The sequence below is a fragment of the Chiroxiphia lanceolata genome, chromosome 1, assembly GCF_009829145.1.
Source record: "Chiroxiphia lanceolata isolate bChiLan1 chromosome 1, bChiLan1.pri, whole genome shotgun sequence".
In the NCBI taxonomy this organism is placed as follows: Eukaryota; Metazoa; Chordata; class Aves; order Passeriformes; family Pipridae; genus Chiroxiphia; species Chiroxiphia lanceolata.
In genome coordinates, this window is record NC_045637.1 from 1,271,050 (window position 1) to 1,292,935 (window position 21,886).

General features: G+C 55.7%; 4 protein-coding genes across 4 annotated transcripts; all 4 read right to left on the reverse strand.

The window, feature by feature from the left end:
* Positions 1–3,657: 3,657 nt before the first annotated feature.
* On the reverse strand, positions 3,658–4,004 carry LOC116789654 (feather keratin B-4-like). Its single transcript, XM_032693743.1, has one exon. It carries the CDS (start codon positions 4,002–4,004, stop codon positions 3,666–3,668), a length of 339 nt encoding a protein of 112 aa, XP_032549634.1. The 3' UTR covers positions 3,658–3,665.
* Positions 4,005–7,642: 3,638 nt separating this feature from the next.
* Positions 7,643–8,611, reverse strand: LOC116789586 (feather keratin B-4-like). Its single transcript, XM_032693579.1, has 2 exons — positions 8,365–8,611; positions 7,643–8,125 (listed from the first exon to the last, which is right to left on the reverse strand). Exon 2 carries the CDS (start codon positions 8,103–8,105, stop codon positions 7,764–7,766), a length of 342 nt encoding a protein of 113 aa, XP_032549470.1. The 5' UTR covers positions 8,106–8,125; positions 8,365–8,611; the 3' UTR covers positions 7,643–7,763.
* Positions 8,612–11,478: 2,867 nt separating this feature from the next.
* LOC116789660 (feather keratin 2-like) lies at positions 11,479–15,789 on the reverse strand. Its single transcript, XM_032693755.1, has 3 exons — positions 15,736–15,789; positions 15,182–15,496; positions 11,479–11,791 (listed from the first exon to the last, which is right to left on the reverse strand). The coding sequence occupies exons 2-3, from the start codon at positions 15,474–15,476 to the stop codon at positions 11,730–11,732; spliced, it is 357 nt and encodes a 118-aa protein (XP_032549646.1). The 5' UTR covers positions 15,477–15,496; positions 15,736–15,789; the 3' UTR covers positions 11,479–11,729.
* A 4,055-nt stretch (positions 15,790–19,844) lies between these two features.
* Positions 19,845–20,463, reverse strand: LOC116794482 (feather keratin B-4-like). The gene is made up of 2 exons (XM_032703168.1): positions 20,443–20,463; positions 19,845–20,203 (listed from the first exon to the last, which is right to left on the reverse strand). Exon 2 carries the CDS (start codon positions 20,181–20,183, stop codon positions 19,845–19,847), a length of 339 nt encoding a protein of 112 aa, XP_032559059.1. The 5' UTR covers positions 20,184–20,203; positions 20,443–20,463.
* Between the last annotated feature and the right edge of the window lie 1,423 nt (positions 20,464–21,886).

Here is a 21,886-nt window from a genome sequence, read left to right on the forward strand (position 1 = left end):
GGACGTTGAGCTCCGTGCCCAGGGCAGCCCCTGCGGTGGATCCAACGAAGGAGCTCTGGGGGAAGGAGGTCATGATGGGCCCTGGGAAGGTGACGCGGACGGGGGAGGGCTGGATGAGGACGGTGGAGTCCTGGCACTGCCTGACACAGGGCTCGTTGCAGCTGTTGGCCAGCGGGGTGGGTCCGCAGGGGCGGCAGAGGTCGTAGCAGGCCATGGGTGTGGTGTGGAGGGTCCCTGGGAGGGCAGGCAAGAGAAGAGCAGAGAAGGTGAGAGCAGAGAGGGGTGTGAGGCAGCTGTGGGCGGTGTGGGTGCTCGGGGCGGTGTTGCAGGAGGGCTGGTCAGTGGGGAGGCTGGTGTGGGGCTGTGGGGAGGCGTGAGGGCTGCTGAGGCTGGGGCAGAGCGTGCTGGGCGAGAGGGGCCAGGGGGGCGTTGTGTCAGGAGCAGGAGGGGGTTGTGAGGGGCTGGAGGCTCACCTGGTTGTGGGCAGAGAAGGCAGGAGAAGGCGTCAGGAGAAGGGTGGGAGGGAGAGAGGTTCTGGGCCGGCTTTTATGCTGCTCCTGCAGGGGCGGCACAGCCTTGGCCCAGCACTGTCAGCTGGCAGCACCTTTGAGGAGTTGGGATTTAGGAGCATTTCCATGGAATTTGAGTGTTGTGGCATTTTGGAGACATGAGCAATGCACTGGAGAGGTGGGGTGTCATCAGTGAGGTCACCCCATATCCCTCGTGTGCTGTGGTTTGTGGGTGTGTGGTGAGGAGAGGCCCCATTCCCTCACAACCCTGCCAGCTTGGTTTGGCTTTGGAGGTGTGCTCAGGGAGGTGTGCTCCCAGTGCCTGGGAGCGCTTCCTAAGGGCTGAAAGAGAGCTCCTGGCTTGGTTTGTGGAGGAAGAGCAGCAGTGACTCCCTGGAGAACTGGCATGTGGTCAGGCTGCCCTCATTCCCAGGGTTACGGTCCTTTGGCATCTCTCACATTTACATGATGTGATGTCAGTCATTGAAACTGAATTTCATGATGTCATTCACAAGTTGAATAAACAAACAAGAACCTGAGCTTGGTCCCTTTTTGCCCGGTCTTATTTGTAGGTCAAACCTCTTCTCCAGCATTCAAGGTGTAAGGTTTCATAACCTATAACCAATAAGGCTGAATTTTGTTTTCCCATGAGCAAAACACCATAATGAGTACCAGAAGGTCCGTGTCCTCCTCTCTCCTGCTCTGTCATGGTCCAAGTGTTCCTGTAGGACCCGGGGAAGCATGAAAGCCTCTGCAGTGCAGCTGCTGCTTCAGGATCTGCACAGGAGCTGTTTTGGGGGAGCTGATGTTCTGAACCTTCCAGGCTGGACCTTTGGTCTTACACCATTTCCATCCCTTCCTCTATTCTGACACCACTGCCAGGGGCAAAGAGCCTTCAGGAGAGGGCAATTTGCAGGGGACAGTGGCTGCCCGATGGCCTTTGTCTCTTGGTGACCACTTGTGCTGCTTGCAGAGCATGGATGAAAATGTGGGAGAGAAGTGGCGCTGCCCTGGAGCCCTGGGGCCCAGCGCTGGGGATGGGTCAGCAGGCAGATGGAGCCCCAGTCACTGTCCCCCTTGGAGCTCTGTCATCCCCCAGGGCTTCCCCCAGGGCTGCCTGTGCTGCTCCTCCACAGCTGGACAAGTGTCTTGTCCAGGAGGCTGCAGTGAGGGACAGGAGCATCAAGCTGACTAAAAGCCCAACCAACTGCATCCACCACATTCCCTTCGTGTGGGAGTGGAGGGGCATAAACACAGGAGGATATGAAATGAGGCAGGAGAGACTTTCCCTTAGTGAGCCCTCCCTGACTGTTCCTGATGGTTGCATTGTCCTTTCAGTGCCTTCCAGTTCCACCCTATAGGATCTTGTGCCCAATTTTCCAGGTGCTCCGGAGAGAGGGACAGGTTTGCAGTTGCCTGCATCTTCCCTGAGTGCCTTTGCTCAGTGGGGCTGAGTTGGGCTGATTGCAGCCTGCCAGGAGCTGTGCTGAGTGGTAGCAGCTGCTGAAATGCAGGGGAGCTGAGTGTGCTGAGGGCTGTTCCCCAGGACAGCAGAGGTGTTGGGGAGGAAGAGGAGGAGAGGCAGGAAGGGGATGTGTGTCTGGGCGTTGCTGGGGCTGCAGGGCCTGGCAGGCAAGAGGCAGCTGGGCCAGTGCAGGGCTGGGCTGGGGGTGCCAGGGAGTGCGGGGATCTCAGGGATCCCCTCAGAGAGGGGTTTGTGTCACTGGATGTGCAATAGTCCCCGGGGAAAGGTGGGGTGAAGCCTGGAGTGCTGAGGGAGGGACCTGATTTTCCAGCACTGCCCAGAGATGAATCTGAGGGAATTCAGCAGGGAAAGGCCAAGTGCTAATTCTGCAGTGGACTCTTTCTTGTGGCAGTAGTGTCTGGGGAGCAATTAGACAGAAAGCAACCCAGCAGAGATGGACGTTGTGGTAATGGTGGAGAACCAAAAGATCGTGGACTGAGTGAGTCAAGAGCAGTGTAGGACCACAGGGGTTTTGAAGGGGTGCAGGAGCTTTTCATAAGTGGAGAGGGTGAGAGAGTTGGGAGCACTTAGTCAGGCGTCAAAAATGTGCCCTGGGTCATCTTAGGTGTGTATGAATCTGTGATGGCAACAATGAAGGGAAGGGAGCCTGGCTCTTGAGAGTCCTGCCCAGTACCAGGGGAGGTGGCCATGAGCAAAAGTGAAAACAAATGGAATTCCATGGGCAAAGAAGGCAGTTTGAGGGTGTTCATAGTGTGGAAGAGGTTGTGGTGTCTCCATCCTGAAAGATATAAAACTGAACTGCCACAGCACTGGAAATCCTGCTCTCTCTGGCTCTGCTTGTGAAGAGGGGTGAAGCACTTGCTCTCCAAAGTTTTTGCCAAAGTGAATGATCTTGTAACACTGTTTGCTGAAGGGTTTGAGAGTCCTGGTGGGGAGGAGAGTTTGTGCAGTGTGTGCTGGCGCAGAGAGACTTTGTCAGAGGCGTGTGCAGGAGAGCCTTGTTGTGTGAAAGCCTCTGGTGTAGCTGGTGATGGGTTTGTGCCATATTTTGGAAGACCCCCCACCCTGTGCCAGTCTGTGTGTCAGGTACAGTTGTTAAGAAAGGCCTTGTGACCCTTTTTCACCCAACCTGATGGATTTTGAGCCCTGGCGTTGTACTCCTTTAGATTGTGAGACAATTGGAAAAAAAATTAGGAGGAGACATCAGAGGCTGTGATGCAGGAGAACTTTATTGAGACTAAAGAGTGAAAAGAAAGGAGCAGCCAGGGGAAGGGATCTGGTCTGAGATGCAAGTAGGGCAATCATCAGCCGAGGTCCTTCCCTGGAAGATTTGTCCAGAGCCCTGAGGTCTTGCTGCTCCCCTTGTTGGGAGCAGCCCAGCGGAGGTGGCCAATGGTGTGTGGCTTGTGAGAAGGTGTTTGCAGCAGAGGGGACTGGCCAGAGCCGAAGGGGCGCTGGAGAGAAGGAAGGGGGAGAAGAGGAGGAGGGAACTCGGCCATGTTTGCAGGCAGCGCAGGCTGGTCCCTTGGCTACTTCCTTGCTTGGAGCCCTGAGAGCAGGAGCTGGAAGTGCTGAGCCCATTGGACAGCCTTGGGATGGAGATGAATCCCTGTTCCATGTGGTGACTGGCAGGTGGTAAGAGGTTGGTGTTGGGGCAGTTGTTTGGGGCCTCAGCAGGTGCCGTAGCAGCCCCTGTTGGCGTAGCAGCCCAGGCCTCCCAGGCCGTAGCCAAAGCCACGGCCATAGCCCAGGCCGTAGCCTCCTGCCCCAAAGCCGCCGGAGATGGGCTGTCCCTGGACGTTGAGCTCCGTGCCCAGGGCAGCCCCTGCGGTGGATCCAACGAAGGAGCTCTGGGGGAAGGAGGTCATGATGGGCCCTGGGAAGGTGACGCGGACGGGGGAGGGCTGGATGAGGACGGTGGAGTCCTGGCACTGCCTGACACAGGGCTCGTTGCAGCTGTTGGCCAGCGGGGTGGGTCCGCAGGGGCGGCAGAGGTCGTAGCAGGCCATAGGTGTGGTGTGGAGGGTCCCTGGGAGGGCAGGCAAGAGAAGGTCAGAGAAGGTGAGAGCAGAGAGGGGTGTGAGGCAGGTGCGGGCGGTGGGGGTGCTCGGGGCGGTGTTGCAGGAGGGCTGGTCAGTGGGGAGGCTGGTGTGGGGCTGTGGGGAGGCGTGAGGGCTGCTGAGGCTGGGGCAGAGCGTGCTGGGCGAGAGGGGCCAGGGGGGCGTTGTGTCAGGAGCAGGAGGGGGTTGTGAGGGGCTGGAGGCTCACCTGGTTGTGGGCAGAGAAGGCAGGAGAAGGCGTCAGGAGAAGGGTGGGAGGGAGAGAGGCGCTGGGCCGGCTTTTATGCTGCTCCCGCAGGGGCGGCACAGCCTTGGCCCAGCACTGTCAGCTGGCGGCAGCTTTGAGGAGTTGGGATTTGGGAGGGTTGGATTTTTGGTTGTGTAGGAGGATTGGATTGTTGGCTGAAGAAACAACTAGAGCCCAGGAGAGGTGTGATGTCATCAGTGAGGTGATTTTGTGGCCCTTGTGTGCTGTGGTTTGTGGGTGCTTTTGCTGACTTGGCCACCTCTTCTTTGTGCTGCATGTCCATCAGTCATTGTGTCGCACCCAGGAATGCTGAGGGAGTCATTTGATGTCCTGGGGAGGTCACTCTCCATTACTTGGAAAGGTCATAGTCCTTTGGAGCAATTCTTGAGGGATGAAAGAGTGTTCATCGCCTGGAATTGTGATCGAGATCAAGAGAGAGGACCTGGAAAACTGGAGGCTGTTTAGGTTGAATTCAGGCTGGTCAGGTTCCATTCCTTTGGTGTGTTTGGATTTCTGAAATTTTCATGACAAGGGACTTGGTCATTGAAACTTTATTTCTTGACCTCCTGTAGAAATGCAATAAACAAAGACCCAACTGGGCTCCATCCCTTTTTGCCCAGGCTGGTCTGTGACGCCAATTCCCTTATTCTGCGTTCAAGCCATGGGATTTCACAATGTAGAACTCCTAAGTTGTAACGTGCTGTACCTGTGAGCAAAAATTATAATTACTAGTGAATGGTCAGTAGACTCCTCTTTCCCCTTCTGTCATTTTGCAGATGTTTCTTTGTGGAATTCTGTCATTCCATGTCCTGCCCTTAAGGCCGCGTCGCTCTGACCTTGGTGGCAGCTTTGATGAGTTGGTTCTTGGGAGGATTTACATGAAATGTGGGGGTCAGGTCATTTGTCAGATGTGACCAAAGCACTGGAGAGGTGGGGTGTCATCAGTGAGGTCACCCTGTGTCCCTTGGGGCTGTGGTTTGTGGGTGAGTTGTTTAGAGGGGCCCCATTCCCTCTCAGCCCTGTGGGGCTGGTCTGGGCTGTGCAGCCGTGCCGGGTGTGAGGGGCTGCCCCTTCAATCCCATTCATTCCTTCCAGCCTCACTGCCAGCTCACTGAGCCTGTCTTTGAGCCTGGCCTTTGTCACTGGCTGTGCTCTGGTGTCAGCAAGTTCACCCTTTGGGGTCACAGGGCTTGTGCTCTGGTTGAAGACGAGCATCCACAGAAGAGTTGGTGCTGGGTGTGAGGGGCTTCTCCTTCCATTTTGTTGGATTCCTGTCCAGCTTTCTCCCAGCTCACACAGCCTGGTTTTAGGCTCAGCCTTGCTCACTGGGTGTGCTCTCTGGGAGCCTGGTTTCCTCTACTGTTGCTAAGGTTGTGTCTGAGTGTATGAGGTTCAGCTGACAAGAGTTCTGCAGGTGTGGCTTCTGTGAGAAGGTTCCAGAAGCTTCCCTGATGTCTGACACAGCAAGTTCCCACTGGCTCCATGTTGGATCAGCCGCTGGACAAAGCAGAGGCAATCGTGGAGGATGCAGTGATTCTGTGATCACAGCCTGTTCTGGAAGGGGCACAAGTAGTGCTCAAGAGGAGCTGGAAGAGAGGAGAGAAAACATGGGAGAGGAAGAAGTCTGGGGTGATGAAGGGCAGTGCAGAGGGAGGGGAGGAGGTGGGCCAGGGGCTGTAGCAGAATGTGCTGTGCATCCCGTGGAGCAGAGCATGGTGGGTGAGGCTGTCCCCCCGCAGCCCCTGGAGGAGCAGGGTGGAGCAGAGATGCAGCTGCAGCCCCTGGAGGAGCTGCCAGCAGAGCCAGGGAGTGCCCAAAGAGGCTGTGAGGCCGTGGGGAGGGCGAGGTGGAGCAGGCTCCTGGCAGGACCTGTGGCCCCGTGGAGAGAGGAGCCCACCATGGAGGAGGGTTGTTGTCAGAACTTGGGAGCCCCTCGAGTGCCACGTTGGAGCAGCGTGTTCCTAAGGCCTGACCCCGCGGGAGGGAGCCAGGCTGGAGCCGTTTGTATGGAAATGCAGCCCATGGGAAGGCCCCCGTTGGAGACTGTGGGTGTGGGATGGAGCCCACGCTGGAGCAGGGGCAGAGTGTGAGGAGGAAGGAAGAGCAAAACCAACATGGGATGAAGTGAGCCCAAGCCACCTTGTCCATCGCCCTGAGGCACTTGGGGAGAGGGGGCAGAGAACTGGGGAGTGAAGTTGAGCCTGGCTGAAGGGAGGGGTGAAGGGAAGGTATTTATGGTTTGGTTTTCTGTCCCATTATCTTACTCGAAGGTTTGATTTTTAAGGAATGTAATGAATTTCCCTGAGTGGAGTCTGTTTTGCCCACAATGGTGATTGGGGACTGATCTCCCTGTCCTTAACTCCACTCAAGAGCCTTTCTCCATCTTCTTCTCTGTTTTGTCCACTGGAGGGAAGGGACTGAGAGAGGGGCTTGGTGGGCACTTGGTGTCCTGCAAAGCTCAGCCCCAACCCCACAGAGCCCCAAGTTGTCAGCAGAGCAGGGCCCCAGGCTTGTCCCTGCCCCTGGTTCCAAGGTCTCCAGACTATGCCTGAGGAATCCCCAGTGACGGTGACCTCACAAAGGGGACTTGCTGTGGGACGTGAGAGCAGAGGGATGGGGGCTTGGGGTCACGTGCACAGGTGATGCAGGGCTCCTGGAGAGGGAGGCTGTTGGTGCAGAGACCCCCTGAATGGGTCCCTGTGGGGCCCTGCAGTGAGCAGGGGATGGTGGCCGGGGCATCTCCACCAGGGATCAGTTGAAGACCCACAACAAGGTGAGATCCTGGCGCGGGGACTCCCAGGCAGGAGGAATGGGGAGGGTGCAGCCAGAGGGACAGTGCAACAGTGAGCCAGAGCTGGGTGAGCTGAGGACCCCCAGAAGGGTAGGTGGTGAGCTGGACAGCCTGCATGGGTTCCCCAAGGTCCTTGGAGCACAAGTGAACAAGGACATGGGGCCTTGTGTCAGTGGTCCTGGGACGTGGCAGTGAGGGGAGATGGTGTAAGAGGGACTGGAGGTGTTTGGGGTGGGAGCAAAGGGTTGGGGTGTCTCAGGGAGTGTTGTCATGTCAAAGCGTCAGTGTGATGAGTGATGGGCTGGTGTAACTTTGTGACAGACCCTCAGGAGCCAGTCAGTGCTGCTGGTGGTGGTGGTGGTGACATATTTCCTAGGAGGGGTCTTGTGCCCCTTTTCCATCCACCCTGCTGGCCTGTTGAGGCCTGGCTGTGTAGGGGGTGAAGTTGGAAAAGCCCTGGTAGAATAAAGGAGGCAGAGACATCTCAGGCTTTGATGCAGAAGAACTTTATTGAGACAAAAGAGTGAAAAAACAAGAAGAACAAATGGGAGGGATGTGGTGTGAGGTGCAAGTAGGGTGACCATCAGGCGAGGTGCTTTGCTTGCAGGAGATATTGGTGCAAGAGTAAGAAGGGCAGGTGCAGGGGTGTCAGCTGTGGTGTCAAGGAGCCTCAGCAGGTGCCGGAGCAGCCCAGGCCTGCCAGGCCACAGCCCAGGCCTCCCAGGCCGTAGCCAAAGCCACGGCCATAGCCCAGGCCGTAGCCTGCGGCCCCAAAGCCACCGGAGATGGGCTGTCCCTGGACGTTGAGCTCCGTGCCCAGGGCAGCCCCTGCGGTGGATCCAACGAAGGAGCTCTGGGGGAAGGAGGTCATGATGGGCCCTGGGAAGGTGACGCGGACGGGGGAGGGCTGGATGAGGACGGTGGAGTCCTGGCACTGCCTGACACAGGGCTCGTTGCAGCTGTTGGCCAGCGGGGTGGGTCCGCAGGGGCGGCAGAGGTCGTAGCAGGCCATGGGTGTGGTGTGGAGGGGCCCTGGGAGGGCAGGCAAGAGAAGGTGAGAGAAGGTGAGAGCAGAGAGGGGTGTGAGGCAGGTGCGGGCGGTGGGGGTGCTCGGGGCGGTGTTGCAGGAGGGCTGGTCAGTGGGGAGGCTGGTGTGGGGCTGTGGGGAGGCGTGAGGGCTGCTGAGGCTGGGGCAGAGCGTGCTGGGCGAGAGGGGCCAGGGGGGCGTTGTGTCAGGAGCAGGAGGGGGTTGTGAGGGGCTGGAGGCTCACCTGGTTGTGGGCAGAGAAGGCAGGAGAAGGCTTGAGGAGAAGGGTGGGAGGGAGAGAGGCGCTGGGCCGGCTTTTATGCTGCTCCCGCAGGGGCGGCACAGCCTTGGCCCAGCCCTTGGGACATTTCTCAGGCAGCAGCTCTTGCCTGGCCCAGCCTGGTGAGTCCTGAGCTGGGCGCTGTTTTCCGTCCCCAGCTCTGCAATGTCATGTCCTGCCTTTGAGGCCGTGTCCATCTGACCTTGATGACAGCTTTTGAGATTGGGCTGTAAGTGGGAGGATTTGCATGGGAAATGCATTTCAGGGAGGTTTTTAAACCTGAGCGAAGCTTTGGAGGCAGAGGTGTCATTAGTGAGGTTACCTCATGACACTCGTGTGCTGTGGTTTGTGGTTCCGTTGTGCAGAGTGAACCCTCTTCTGTGTGACTGAGTGTACATAAATCATGTTACTGCACCCAGGAATGCTGAGGAAGCTGCTTTTTGTTCCTGGGAGGTCACTCTTCTGTAGCCTGGAAAGGTCGTGGTGCCTGGGAGCACTTCCTGATGGCTGAAGGAGAGCTCATTCTCCCCCTGTCTTGAACAGGATCCAGAGGGATGATCTGGAAAACTCAAGGTTTGTCAGGGTGAGCTCCTACACACTGTTATGTTCCATTTGGATTTCTTGAAGTTGCCCAACAGCAGATTCTGTCATTTAAACCGTGTTTCTTCAGCTCATGAATAATCCAGTGACCAAACAGCAAACTCAGGCTGGATAGTTTTTTTGCCCAGGCTGGTCTATGACCTTAAGTTATGTATTCTGTATTTTTGTCATAAGGTTTTTTTGAACCTGTAAGTTTTGCTATCTTGCAGCTCTGAGCCAAATGCAATAATTGCTAGTAGAAGGTCAGTGGGCTCCTCTTTACTCCTCTGCCATGGTGTGGGTGTTCCTGTAGGACCCGGGGAAGCATGAAAGTCTCAGCAGTGCAGCTGCTGCTGGTTCAGGATCTGCTTCAGGAGCTGTTTTGGGGGAGCTGATGTTCTGAACCTTCCAGGCTGGACCTTTGGTCTTACACCATTTCCATCCCTTCCTCTATTCTGACACCACTGCCAGGAGCAAAGAAGAGCCTTCAGGAGAGGGCAATTTGCAGGGGACAGTGGCTGCCCGATGGCCTTTGTCTCTTGCTGGCCACTTGTGCTGCTTGCAGAGCATGGATGAAAATGTGGGAGAGAAGTGGCGCTGCCCTGGAGCCCTGGGGCCCAGCGCTGGGGATGGGTCAGCAGGCAGATGGAGCCCCAGTCACTGTCCCCCTTGGAGCTCTGTCATCCCCCAGGGCTTCCCCCAGGGCTGCCTGTGCTGCTCCTCCACAGCTGGACAAGTGTCTTGTCCAGGAGGCTGCAGTGAGGGACAGGAGCATCAAGCTGACTAAAAGCCCAACCAACTGCATCCACCACATTCCCTTCGTGTGGGAGTGGAGGGGCATAAACACAGGAGGATATGAAATGAGGCAGGAGAGACTTTCCCTTAGTGAGCCCTCCCTGACTGTTCCTGATGGTTGCATTGTCCTTTCAGTGCCTTCCAGTTCCACCCTGTAGGATCTTGTGCCCAATTTTCCAGGTGCTCCGGAGAGAGGGACAGGTTTGCAGTTCCCTGCATCTTCCCTGAGTGCCTTTGCTCAGTGGGGCTGAGTTGGGCTGATTGCAGCCTGCCAGAAGCTGTGCTGAGTGGCAGCAGCTGCCAAAATGCAGGGGAGCTGAGTGTGCTGAGGGTTGTCCCCCAGGGCAGCAGAGGTGTTGGGGAGGAAGAGGAGGGGAGGCAGGAAGGGGATGTGTGTCTGGGCGTTGCTGGGGCTGCAGGGCCTGGCAGGCAAGAGGCAGCTGAGCCAGTGCAGGGCTGGGCTGGGGGTGCCAGGGAGTCTGGGGGTCTCAGGGATCCCCTCAGAGAGGGGGATTGTGTCACTGGATGTGCAATAGTCCCCGGGGAAAGGTGGGGTGAAGCCTGGAGTGCTGAGGGAGGGACCTGATTTTCCAGCACTGCCCAGAGATGAATCTGAGGGAATTCAGCAGGGAAAGGCCAAGTGCTAATTCTGCAGTGGACTCTTTCTTGTGGCAGCAGTGTCTGGGGAGCAATTAGATAGAAAGAACCCAGCAGAGATGGACGTTGTGGTAATGGCGGAGAACCAAAGGATCGTGGACTGAGTGACTCAAGAGCAGTGTAGGGCCACAGGGGTTTTGAAGGGGTGCAGGAGCTTTTCATAAGTGGAGAGGGTGAGAGAGTTGGGAGCACTTAGTGAGGAGTCAGAAATGTGCCCTGGGTCATCTTAGGTGTGTATGAATCTGTGATGGCAGCAATGAAGGGAAGGGAACCTGGCTCTTGAGAGTCCTGCCCAGTAGCAGGAGAGGTGTCCGTGAGCACAAGTGAAAACAAATGGAATTCCATGGGCAAAGAAGGCAGTTTGAGGGGGTTCATAGTGTGGAAGAGGTTGTGGTGTCTCCATCCTGAGAGATCTAAAACTGAACTGGCCACAGCACTGGAAATCCTGCTCTCTCTGGCTCTGCTTGTGAAGAGGGGTGAAACACTTGCTCTCCAAAGTTTTTGCCAAAGTGAATGATCTTGTAACACTGTTTGCTGAAGGGTTTGAGAGTCCTGGTGGGGAGGAGAGTTTGTGCAGTGTGTGCTGGCGCAGAGAGACTTTGGCAGAGGGGTGTGCAGGAGAGCCTTGTTGTGTGGAAGCCTTTGGTGTAGCAGGTGATGGGTTTGTCCCATATTTTGGAAGGCCCCCCACCCTGTGCCAGTCTGCATGTCAGGCACAGTTGTTAAGAAAGGCCTTGTGACCCTTTTTCACCCAACCTGATGGATTTTGAGCCCTGGCGTTGTACTCCTTCAGATTGTGAGACAATTGGAAAAAAAAATTAGGAGGAGACATCAGAGGCTGTGATGCAGGAGAACTTTATTGAGACTAAAGAGTAAAAAGAAAGGAGCAGCCAGGGGAAGGGATCTGGTCTGAGGTGCAAGTAGGACAATCATCAGCCGAGGTCCTTCCCTGGAAGATTTGTCCAGAGCCCTGAGGTCTTGCTGCTCCCCTTGTTGGGAGCAGCCCAGCGGAGGTGGCTAATGGTGTGTGGCTTGTGAGAAGGTGTTTGCAGCAGAGGGGACTGACCAGAGCCGAAGGGGTGCTGGAGAGAAGGAAGGGGGAGAAGAGGAGGAGGGAGCTGGGCCATGTTTGCAGGCAGCATGGGCTGGGCCCTTGGCTGCTTCCTTGCTTGGAGCCCTGAGAGCAGGAGCTGGAAGTGCTGAGCCCATTGGACAGCCTTGGGGCGGAGATGAATCCTTGTTCCATGTGGTGACTTGCAGGTCATGGGTGGTTGGTGTTGGGGCAGTTGTTTGGGGCCTCAGCAGGTGCCGTAGCAGCCCCTGTTGGCGTAGCAGCCCAGGCCTCCCAGGCCGTAGCCAAAGCCACGGCCATAGCCCAGGCCGTAACCTGCGGCCCCAAAGCCGCCGGAGATGGGCTGTCCCTGGACGTTGAGCTCCGTGCCCAGGGCAGCCCCTGCGGTGGATCCAACGAAGGAGCTCTGGGGGAAGGAGGTCATGATGGGCCCTGGGAAGGTGACGCGGACGGGGGAGGGCTGGATGAGGACGGTGGAGTCCTGGCACTGCCTGACACAGGGCTCGTTGCAGCTGTTGGCCAGCGGGGTGGGTCCGCAGGGGCGGCAGAGGTCGTAGCAGGCCATAGGTGTGGTGTGGAGGGTCCCTGGGAGGGCAGGCAAGAGAAGGTGAGAGAAGGTGAGAGCAGAGAGGGGTGTGAGGCAGGTGCGGGCGGTGGGGGTGCTCGGGGCGGTGTTGCAGGAGGGCTGGTCAGTGGGGAGGCTGGTGTGGGGCTGTGGGGAGGCGTGAGGGCTGCTGAGGCTGGGGCAGAGCGTGCTGGGTGAGAGGGGCCAGGGGGGCGTTGTGTCAGGAGCAGGAGGGGGTTGTGAGGGGCTGGAGGCTCACCTGGTTGTGGGCAGAGAAGGCAGGAGAAGGCGTCAGGAGAAGGGTGGGAGGGAGAGAGGCGCTGGGCCGGCTTTTATGCTGCTCCCGCAGGGGCAGCACAGCCTTGGCCCAGCACTGTCAGCTGGCGGCACCTTTGAGGAGTTGGGATTTGGGAGGGTTGGATGTGTGTCAGGGAGGGCCGAATAAACAACCTGAGCCCAGGAGAGGTGTGATGTCATCAGTGAGGTGATTTTGTGGCCCTCGTGTGCTGTGGTTTGTGGATGTGTTCAGAATTGTGGATCCTCTTGTTCTGTGTGACTGGATGTCCATCAGTCAATGTGTTGCACCCAGGAATGCACAGGGAGCCATTTGATATCTTTTGGCGGACAATCTCCAATGCCTTGGAAAGGTCACAGTGCCTGGGAGCCCTTCCTGATGGATAAAGAGGGGCTGCTACTGTTGTATCTTGAATGGGATCAAGAGAGAGGACCTGGAAAACCAGAGGCTGCTCAGGTTGAACTTGTTCCATTGTTGTGATCCATTTGGATTTTTGAAATTTTCACTTGGTCACTTAAACTGTATTTTGTGGCCTGATTAAGAAATGCAATAAACAAACACTCAACAGGACTTTATCCCTTTTTGCCCAGCCTGGTCTGTGGCATCAGTTCCCTCCTTCCACATTCAAGCCATAAGATTTCATAACTTATAAGTTGTAAGAAAACTAATAGGTTGTAACATCCTGTACCTGTGAGAAAATAACTATATTTACTCGAGGAAAGTTGGCATGCTTCTCTCTCCTCCTCTGTCACAAGAAAGGCATTCCTTTGTGGAATTCTGTGCTTCCATGTCCTGCCCTTGAGGCCGTATCCATCTGACCTTGGCAGCAGCTTTGAACTGTGAGTATTAGAGGGCAAAGGCTGGAGTTGATGGTGTGTGTCAGGGAGGGCTGAAGATGTGAGCAAAGCTTTGGAGAGGTGGGGTGTGGTGAGTGAGGTCCCCCCACGTCCCTGGTGTGCTGTGGTTTGGGGTGTGTTGTGAGGAGGTGCCCCAAAGCATCCCAGCCCTGTCAGGTCGCTCTGGGCTGTCCCATGTGCCTGGTGGGAGGTGTTGTCCCTTCCCTCACCTTCCATCCCTCTCCCCTTTGCTTCCACCTGGCTAAACCTGACACTGGACCTGACTTTTCCTGCGGAATCTGCTCTGTGGGGGTTTTGGTGCCCCTCCTGCTTTAAAGGTTTGGATACCTGGGTGTTTTGGTCCCTGTCCTGGGCTGAGTGCCAAAGGGTGAGGTCCCTTCTCTGGGCATCTTTTCTGTCTGATGGGCAGCAAGAGGATTTGGAGGTGTCCAGGGTTGTTGGACACAAGCATTGCATGATGCCAGAGAATGCAAACAAGGCGGGGCTGTGTCAGTGCCCAGTGTGTTGGGGTGAGAAGTGTGTGCAGGGCTGGGCCCAGAGCCTTGGGCTGAGTGTCCCAAAGTGCAGATGGGAACAAGTGTGCAGTGCTGGAGCCCAGGAGCTGCATCCATTGGGCCAAGACAGCAAACATGAGTGGTGATGGCCATGGCCACGTGCTGGAGTTGAGCAAAGGCAGGGGCAAAATCCTGTTTGTGGGGAGGGGTCATCGCAGGTAGGAGGAAAGGCTGGAGATCAACTGGATCAACTGTTTTCATATAACTAATATCTTATCAGGACAAGATTTTGTGGTTCTGGTGGAGAAAAAGTGGTCCAGTAAGTGGCCATGAACCAGTGTGAGAAAAGGGGGTCAGAAGTCTGCCACTGAGGATTGGGAAAGGTGAGAGCAAGCAGTGGGAGGTGACTCTTGCTGCCTCCTCAGCACTGGGGATGTGCCATGTGAGGTCTGTGGGCAGTGCTGGGCTCTCCAGTAAAAGAAGCTGATGGACTTGAGGAATGCAGAGCAGTTGAGGTCCATCAAGATTCTAAAGAGGCCGGAGGATGTTTGCTAGAGGAGAGGCTGAGAGAGCTGGAGTGGCAGGAGACAAGGCTGGCCAGGGAGTGTCATGAGTGTGTGTGAATCCCTGCTGGCAGGGACTGAAGTGGAGGGAGCCCAGCTCTTGTCAGCAGAACACAAGGGCAGGACAAGGGGCTGTGGACACAAGGGAAAGAGATGGAATTGCAGGGACAAAGCAGACAAGCCTTGTTCTGTGTGAGGGAGGTCAGAGAGTGGCAGAGGAGGTGGAGTCTGTGTGCCTGGAGATGTGATGCTGAACTGGCCATGGTCCTGGTCAAGCTGCTCTTGCTGGGTTTGTTTGAGCAGGAAGATTGAAGCACTTGCAGTGCATCCTGGCCAAGTGGGTAATGTTGTGTCTGTGCTGGGAAGGTTGAAGAGTCCTGGTGGGGAAGAGAGTTTGTGCAGTGTGTGCTGGCCCAGAGAGACTTTGGCAGAGGCGTGTGCAGAAGAGCCTTGTTGTGTGGAAGCCTTTGGTGTAGCAGGTGATGGGTTTGTGCCACGTTCTGTCAGGGCCCCTCCACCCCTGTTCCATTGCCCGTCTGTGTTAGTGCTGGTGACAGATTTGCTAAGAAAGGTGTTGTGGCCTTTTCCCAGGTTCCCAATGGCTGTAGAGCCCTGGCCTTGTGCCGAGTGAGGATGTAAAAGCATTGGAATCAAAAAAAGAGGAGGCCTGAGAGACTTTGATGCAGGAGAATTTTATTGAGTCAAAGGAGTGAAGAGACAGGAGCAGGGAGTGGGATGGACGAGGTGAGAGGTGCAAGTAGGGCGACCATGAGGTGAGGTGCTTTGCTTGCAGGAGATATTGGTGCAAGAGTGAGAAGGGCAGGTGCAGGGGGTGTCAGCTGTGGTGTCAAGGAACCTCAGCAGGTGCCGGAGCAGCCCAGGCCACCCAGGCCACAGCCCAGGCCTCCCAGGCCGTAGCCAAAGCCACGGCCATAGCCCAGGCCGTAGCCTGCGACCCCAAAGCCGCCGGAGATGGGCTGTCCCTGGACGTTGAGCTCCGTGCCCAGGGCAGCCCCTGCGGTGGATCCAACGAAGGAGCTCTGGGGGAAGGAGGTCATGATGGGCCCTGGGAAGGTGACGCGGACGGGGGAGGGCTGGATGAGGACGGTGGAGTCCTGGCACTGCCTGACACAGGGCTCGTTGCAGCTGTTGGCCAGCGGGGTGGGTCCGCAGGGGCGGCAGAGGTCGTAGCAGGCCATGGGTGTGGTGTGGAGGGGCCCTGGGAGGGCAGGCAAGAGAAGGTCAGAGAAGGTGAGAGCAGAGAGGGGGGTGAGGCAGGTGCGGGCAGTGGGGGTGCTCGGGGCGGTGTTGCAGGAGGGCTGGTCAGTGGGGAGGCTGGTGTGGGGCTGTGGGGAGGCATGAGGGCTGCTGAGGCTGGGGCAGAGCGTACTGGGCGAGAGGGGCCAGGGGGGCGTTGTGTCAGGAGCAGGAGGGGGTTGTGAGGGGCTGGAGGCTCACCTGGTTGTGGGCAGAGAAGGCAGGAGAAGGTGTCAGGAGAAGGGTGGGAGGGAGAGAGGCGCTGGGCCGTCTTTTATGCTGCTCCCGCAGGGGCGGCACAGCCTTGGCCCAGCACTGTCAGCTGGCGGCACCTTTGAGGAGTTGGTTTTTGGCGGGGTTGGATTGTTGGATGTGTGTCAGGGAGGGCTGAAGAAACAACTAGAGCCCAGGAGAGGTGTGATGTCATCAGTGAGGTTATTTTTTGGCCCTTGTGTGCTGTGGTTTGTGGGTGATTTGCGCTGACTGGGCCCCCTCTTGTTCTGTGTGACTGGATGTCCACCAGTCATTGTTTTGCACCCAGGAATGCTGAGGGAGCCATTTGATGTCCTGGGGAGAACACTCTCCATCAACTTGGAAAGGTCATAGTCCTTTGGAGCACTTCTTGAGGGATGAAAGAGAGCTCATCCCCTGGAATCGTGATTTAGATCGAGAGAGAGGACCTGGAAAACTGGAGCACTCTGAACGGTGCTCGATCCCTTTTTGCCCAGGCTGGTCTGTGACGCCAATTCCCTTATTCTGCGTTCAAACCATGGGATTTCACAATGTAGAACTCCTAAGTTGTAACGTCCTGTACCTGTGAGCAAAAACTATAATTACTAGTGGATGGTCAGTGGGCTCCTCTCTCCTGTCATTTTGCGGATGTTTCTTTGTGGAATTCTGTCATTCCATGTCCTGCCCTTGAGGCCGCGTCCATCTGACCTTGGCAGCAGCTTTGATGAGTTGGTTCTTGGGTGATTTACATGAAATGTGGGGGTCAGGGCATTTGTCAGATGTGACCAAAGCACTGGAGAGGTGGAGTGCCATCAGTGAGGCCACCCTGTGTCCCTTGGGGGCTGTGGTTTGTGGGTGAGTTGTTTAGAGGGGCCCCATTCCCTCTCAGCCCTGTGGGGCTGGTCTGGGCTGTGCAGCCGTGCCGGGTGTGAGGGGCTGCCCCTTCAATCCCATTCATTCCTTCCAGCCTCACTGCCAGCTCACTGAGCCTGTCTTTGAGCCTGGCCTTTGTCACTGGCTGTGCTCTGGTGTCAGCAAGTTCACCCTTTGGGGTCACAGGGCTTGTGCTCTCGTTGAAGACGAGCGTCCAAAGAAATTACTAGTGGATGGTCAGTGGGCTCCACTCTCCTCTTCTGTCATTTTGCAGATGTTCCTTTGTGGAATTCTATGATTCCATGTCCTGCCCTTGAGACTGCGTCCATCTAACCTTGGCGGCAGCTTTAATTAGTTGGTTCTTGGGAGGGTTGGATTATTGGATTTGTGTCAGGGAGGGCTGAATAAGCAACCAGAGCCCAGGAGAGGTGTGATGTCATCAGTGCGGTGATTTTGTGGCCCTCATGTGCTGTGGGCTGAGTGGGTGAGGTGGGGTGTGTTTTCCTTTCCACAGTGCTCCCTTTGCGTGTGCTCCTCTTGCAGACGTGTCCTTGTGGTGGCAGCTTTGAAGGGAGAGTTGGTATTTGGGAGGTTGTGCCTGGAATGTGCTTGTGGGGGCACTTGGCAGGTGCAGACACTGCCCAGGAGAGGTGGGGTGTCCTCTGTGAGGTCACCTGATGTCACTCACGTGCTGTGGTTCTGTGGAATTGTGTGATTCCATGTCCTGCCCTTGAGGCCGTGTCCATCTGACCTTGGTGGCAGCTTTGATGAGTTGGGATTTGGGAGGGTTGGATGGTTGGATGTGTGTCAGGGAAGGCTGAATAAACAAAAAGGCCAAGGAAATTGGTGGTGTCCTCAGTGAGGTCACCCCGTGTCCCTTGTGTGCTGTGGTTTGTGGGGACCTGGTGAAGATGAGGCCCCAAAGGCGCCCAGGCAGAGCTGCCCCCCTGGAGCCCAGGGCAGAGTTTGCAGGGGGTTTGTCAGGCGAGCAGGGAGTGTTGCTGGGCAAGGGGAAGCCCTGGAGGAAGGTTTGCTGTGTCACTGGGTGCCCCTGTGCCCTCCGGGCCTGAGGTGCTGCAGCCAGGAATGCTGAGGGAGCTGCCTGATGTGCTGGGGAGGCCACTCTCCTCCTCTTGCCATCAGCTGCTCCTGGTGCCAGTGCCTGGGAGCGCTTCCTGAGGGCTGAAAGAGAGCTCCTGGCTTGGTTTGTGGAGGAAGAGCAGCAGTGACTCCCTGGAGAACTGGCATGTGTCAGGCTGCCCTCATTCCCAGGGTTACGGTCCCTTGGGATCTCTCAGATTTACAGGACATGATACTCTCTCTTTGAAACTGTATTTCGTGACCTCATTAAGAAAAGCAATAAACAAACAACAGAGTGGGCTTGGTCCCTTCTTGTCCAGGCTGGTCTGTGACATCAGTTCACTGGTTCACCATTCAGGCCATAAGGGTTCATAACTTATAAGCCCTAATTTTTAATATCTTTTTCTTGTGAGGAAAAACCTGTAATTACCAGAGGAAGGTCAATGTGCTTCTCTCTCCTCGTCTGTCCTGCTCTGATGTTCTGTACCTTGCACACTGGAGGTTTGACCTACCCCATTTCCATCAGGATCATGGATTAAGTGCAAGCTCTGCAAGACTGTGGAGGACACCAAGCTGAGTGTTGTGGTTGGTTGTTGAGAGGGAAGGGATGGCAGCCCTGGACAGGCTGGGAAGGAGGACCTGTGTGATCCTCGTGGAATTCAACAGGTCTGAGAGCTTGTGGGTTGTGTCAGTCCCTAACAGGGCTCCAGGGTGGTGGTGGCTGGTTTGAGAGTGATGCCAATTTTATACCCCAAAAGGCGCTGAGGAACTGCTCAGAGACAGAATTTTCAGTGTACAAGCAGGAGGTATTTTATTTTACGGCCGGGGAGCAGCCGGGGAGCAGCCAGGTCGCCCTCGGCAAACTGCTCCGCTCGAGAAACTTACAATTGAGCTTTTTATACACTTTTTGCCAAGCAATTACATCACATATTATGAATATTCATTATCTTGCAACATCTACTTTTAATATTCATAACAGGCGGAGTTGAGGCGGAGTTTGAGGCGTGGTCTCTAATTTGGGGAGAACTTTGGTGGGAGTTCCTGTTGTCCTTCATCATGAACTCGTGTCCTCTTCATCATCATCTTCATAAACTTTTGAACCTTCTCTAATTTGGGTAGTTTCCTTTTGCATTTGGCAGGGGTTTTCAGTATCTGGCAAGAGTACCTGATTACTTGGCTTGTCTCTTTCCTTATCTCCTTTTGTTTTTCTTCCATATGTCCTTTTTCGTGTGTGCTAGCATTTTAGTTCTTTCTGTTCATGCTTGTGTTCTCTTATGTCAGAGTGTCCTGTATTCCAGTGAATTTATTGCCTCCACTATTTCTTAATACTAAGTTCTCTATGCTTTGCTTAAAGCCTTTGTGTTTAACTCTCTCTAATCCTTACATTGCTCGACTAAATTCGCTTTCCAGGTTTTACCTGGCTTCAAGAGCAACCCTGTGGAGAAGGCTTGGAGGGTATTGGTGGGTGAAGAACTGACTGGGAGCCAGGAATGTGTCCTGGCAGCCCAGAAAGCCCCCGTGTGCTGGGCTCATGGCCACAGTGTGGGCAGCAGGGAGAGGGAGGGGATTGTGCCCCTCTGCTCCTTTCTGGTGAGACTGGACTTGTGTGTTCAGCTCTGGGAGCCCGAGGAGAAGGAAAGCAGGGACGTGTTGGTGGGCTGCAGAGTAGAGCCTTGGGGATGATGAAGGGCTGGAGCCCCCGGTGTCCCTGGAGACTGAAGGCAGCCCAGACTGGGAGTTTTGTGTGTGAGGTGTGGGTGGTGTGTCCAAGGCTGTGTTTGGGCAAGGGAAGAGTTTGTGTCCCATTGTGGAAGGCCCTTGTGTACCAGTCTCTGTTGATCCCTGTGAAATATTTCCTAGGAGAGAGTTGGTCCCTTTCCCACCCATCTGATGCCTGAGCTCTGTGGCAAATGAAATTGTAGGAGACTTGAAGAAGAAAGGATGAGGAGGCATGTTATGTTTTGCTGCAGGAGAACTTTATTGAGAAAAAGAGTGAAAGGGCAGAGAAGACAGTGGAAGGGATCTGGTGTGAGGTGCAGTAGAGCGACCATCATCTGAGGTAATTTTGTTGTAGCAGATTTTGCCAGAGCCCGAGCTTGTGGCATGAAGGGTGTTATTGGTGGCCCTCAGCAGGTGCCGTAGCAGCCCCTGTTGGCGTAGCAGCCCAGGCCTCCCAGGCCATAGCCAAAGCCATGGCCATAGCCCAGGCCGTAGCCTGCGGCCCCAAAGCCGCCGGAGATGGGCTGTCCCTGGACGTTGAGCTCCGTGCCCAGGGCAGCCCCTGCGGTGGATCCAACGAAGGAGCTCTGGGGGAAGGAGGTCATGATGGGCCCTGGGAAGGTGACGCGGACGGGGGAGGGCTGGATGAGGACGGTGGAGTCCTGGCACTGCCTGACACAGGGCTCGTTGCAGCTGTTGGCCAGTGGGGTGGGTCCGCAGGGGCGGCAGAGGTCGTAGCAGGCCATGGGTGTGGTGTGGAGGGGCCCTGGGAGGGCAGGCAAGAGAAGGTCAGAGAAGGTGAGAGCAGAGAGGGGTGTGAGGCAGGTGCGGGCGGTGGGGGTGCTCGGGGCGGTGTTGCAGGAGGGCTGGTCAGTGGGGAGGCTGGTGTGGGGCTGTGGGGAGGCGTGAGGGCTGCTGAGGCTGGGGCAGAGCGTGCTGGGCGAGAGGGGCCAGGGGGGCGTTGTGTCAGGAGCAGGAGGGGGTTGTGAGGGGCTGGAGGCTCACCTGGTTGTGGGCAGAGAAGGCAGGAGAAGGCGTCAGGAGAAGGGTGAGAGGGAGAGAGGCGCTGGGCCGGCTTTTATGCTGCTCCCACAGGGGCGGCACAGCCTTTACCTTTGTGGGACAGTCATGAGGTGGGTGTGATTTCCTTCCTGCCATTCTGCAATGTCATGTTCTGCTCTTGAGGCCGTGTCCTTCTGGCCTTGCTTGCAGGTTTTAATTGCAAGAATTAGAGACCAATGTCTTGTTTATGGTGTGTGTTGGGACACATGGAATTTGCAAAGCTTTCAAGAACTGGGGCATCATCAATGATGTCATGACATGGCATATTGCCATGTCCCATTTGCATTCCTGCTGAAAATGTTTCGAGCTCTCTCAGCTTTTCCTCATATTAGCTCAACTCCAATCCTTTCAGCATCGTAGTTTCCCCGCACTGCTTTTGGTCAAACAAGTCTATGTCATTCTTCTACTGTGGAGCCCTAGCAGTGGGGGGACAGGAGGGTTGACTCCCTCAAGCTGTATTCATTTTTTTTTCCTAATGCTGTCCTTTTTACCAAAAATGGCCAGAAATGGCCAACCCATGATCCATTTATTCTCAGCCAGGACCACAAGGTCCTTCTCTACTGAAATGCTTTGGTTGACAAGAGAAATCCAGCCAGTGTGATCTGCCTAAACTTCTGTAAGGGCTTTAACATGGTCTCACATGACATTACTCTCTAAAATGGAAATATATGGGTTTGAAGGGTGGAGGAATCACTGGATGAGGAGTTGTCTGGGTGGACACAGCCAGAGAGTGGTGCTCAGTGGCTCTCTAGACAGGTGGGGGCTGGTGACAAGTGAAGACCCTCAGTGCTCTGCCCTGGACTGGTGCACTTTAAGACCTTTATCAATGATGTAGACAGTGAGATCAAGTGCACCCTCAGTGAGTTTGCAGGTGACACGAAGCTGAGTGGAGCAGTTGACACAACCAAATGCAGGAATGTCATCGGGAGGGACACGGGGGTCTTGACAAGTGGGACCATGAGAACATCATGAGGTGCAACAAGTCAAAGTGCAAACTCCTGCACCTGAGCTGGGGCAATCCCAGACAGGAGCACAGCCTTGGAGAGGAACTCCTTGAGAGCAGCCCCACAGAGAAGGACTTGGAGGTTCTGATGGACCAAAACCAGAACATGAGACAGAAACGTGCACGTTCAACCCAGAACACCAACCAGATATATTCTGGGCTGCAAAGAAGAGGTGTGGCCAGCAGGAATGGCTGGGGATCAATTGGAGAAAAGAGAAGGCCATTATTGTCCTGGCAGAGACCAAATGGATCAAAAGTTGGCCGTGTTCCCTTGCAGGAAAAGGTGCATTGGGAAAAGTGTTTCCAGTAGCTTGATGAGGTGATGCTTCCTCTCTCCTCAGAAATAGGTAGGTCTGATGTGAGAGTGTGCGTTGGGCTCTGTGG

Bases quoted from the DNA above. Each gene is read 5' to 3' on its own strand.
- LOC116789586 (XM_032693579.1), bottom strand. From the start codon at position 8,105: ATGGCCTGCTACGACCTCTGCCGCCCCTGCGGACCCACCCCGCTGGCC.
- LOC116794482 (XM_032703168.1), bottom strand. From the start codon at position 20,183: ATGGCCTGCTACGACCTCTGCCGCCCCTGCGGACCCACCCCACTGGCC.
- LOC116789660 (XM_032693755.1), bottom strand. From the start codon at position 15,476: ATGGCCTGCTACGACCTCTGCCGCCCCTGCGGACCCACCCCGCTGGCC. The intron at 11,792-15,181 runs GCCTGGGCTGTG...ATGGCCGTGGCT, and splicing joins CTTTGGCTACGGCCTGGGAG to TTGGCTACGGCCTGGGAGGC.
- LOC116789654 (XM_032693743.1), bottom strand. From the start codon at position 4,004: ATGGCCTGCTACGACCTCTGCCGCCCCTGCGGACCCACCCCGCTGGCC.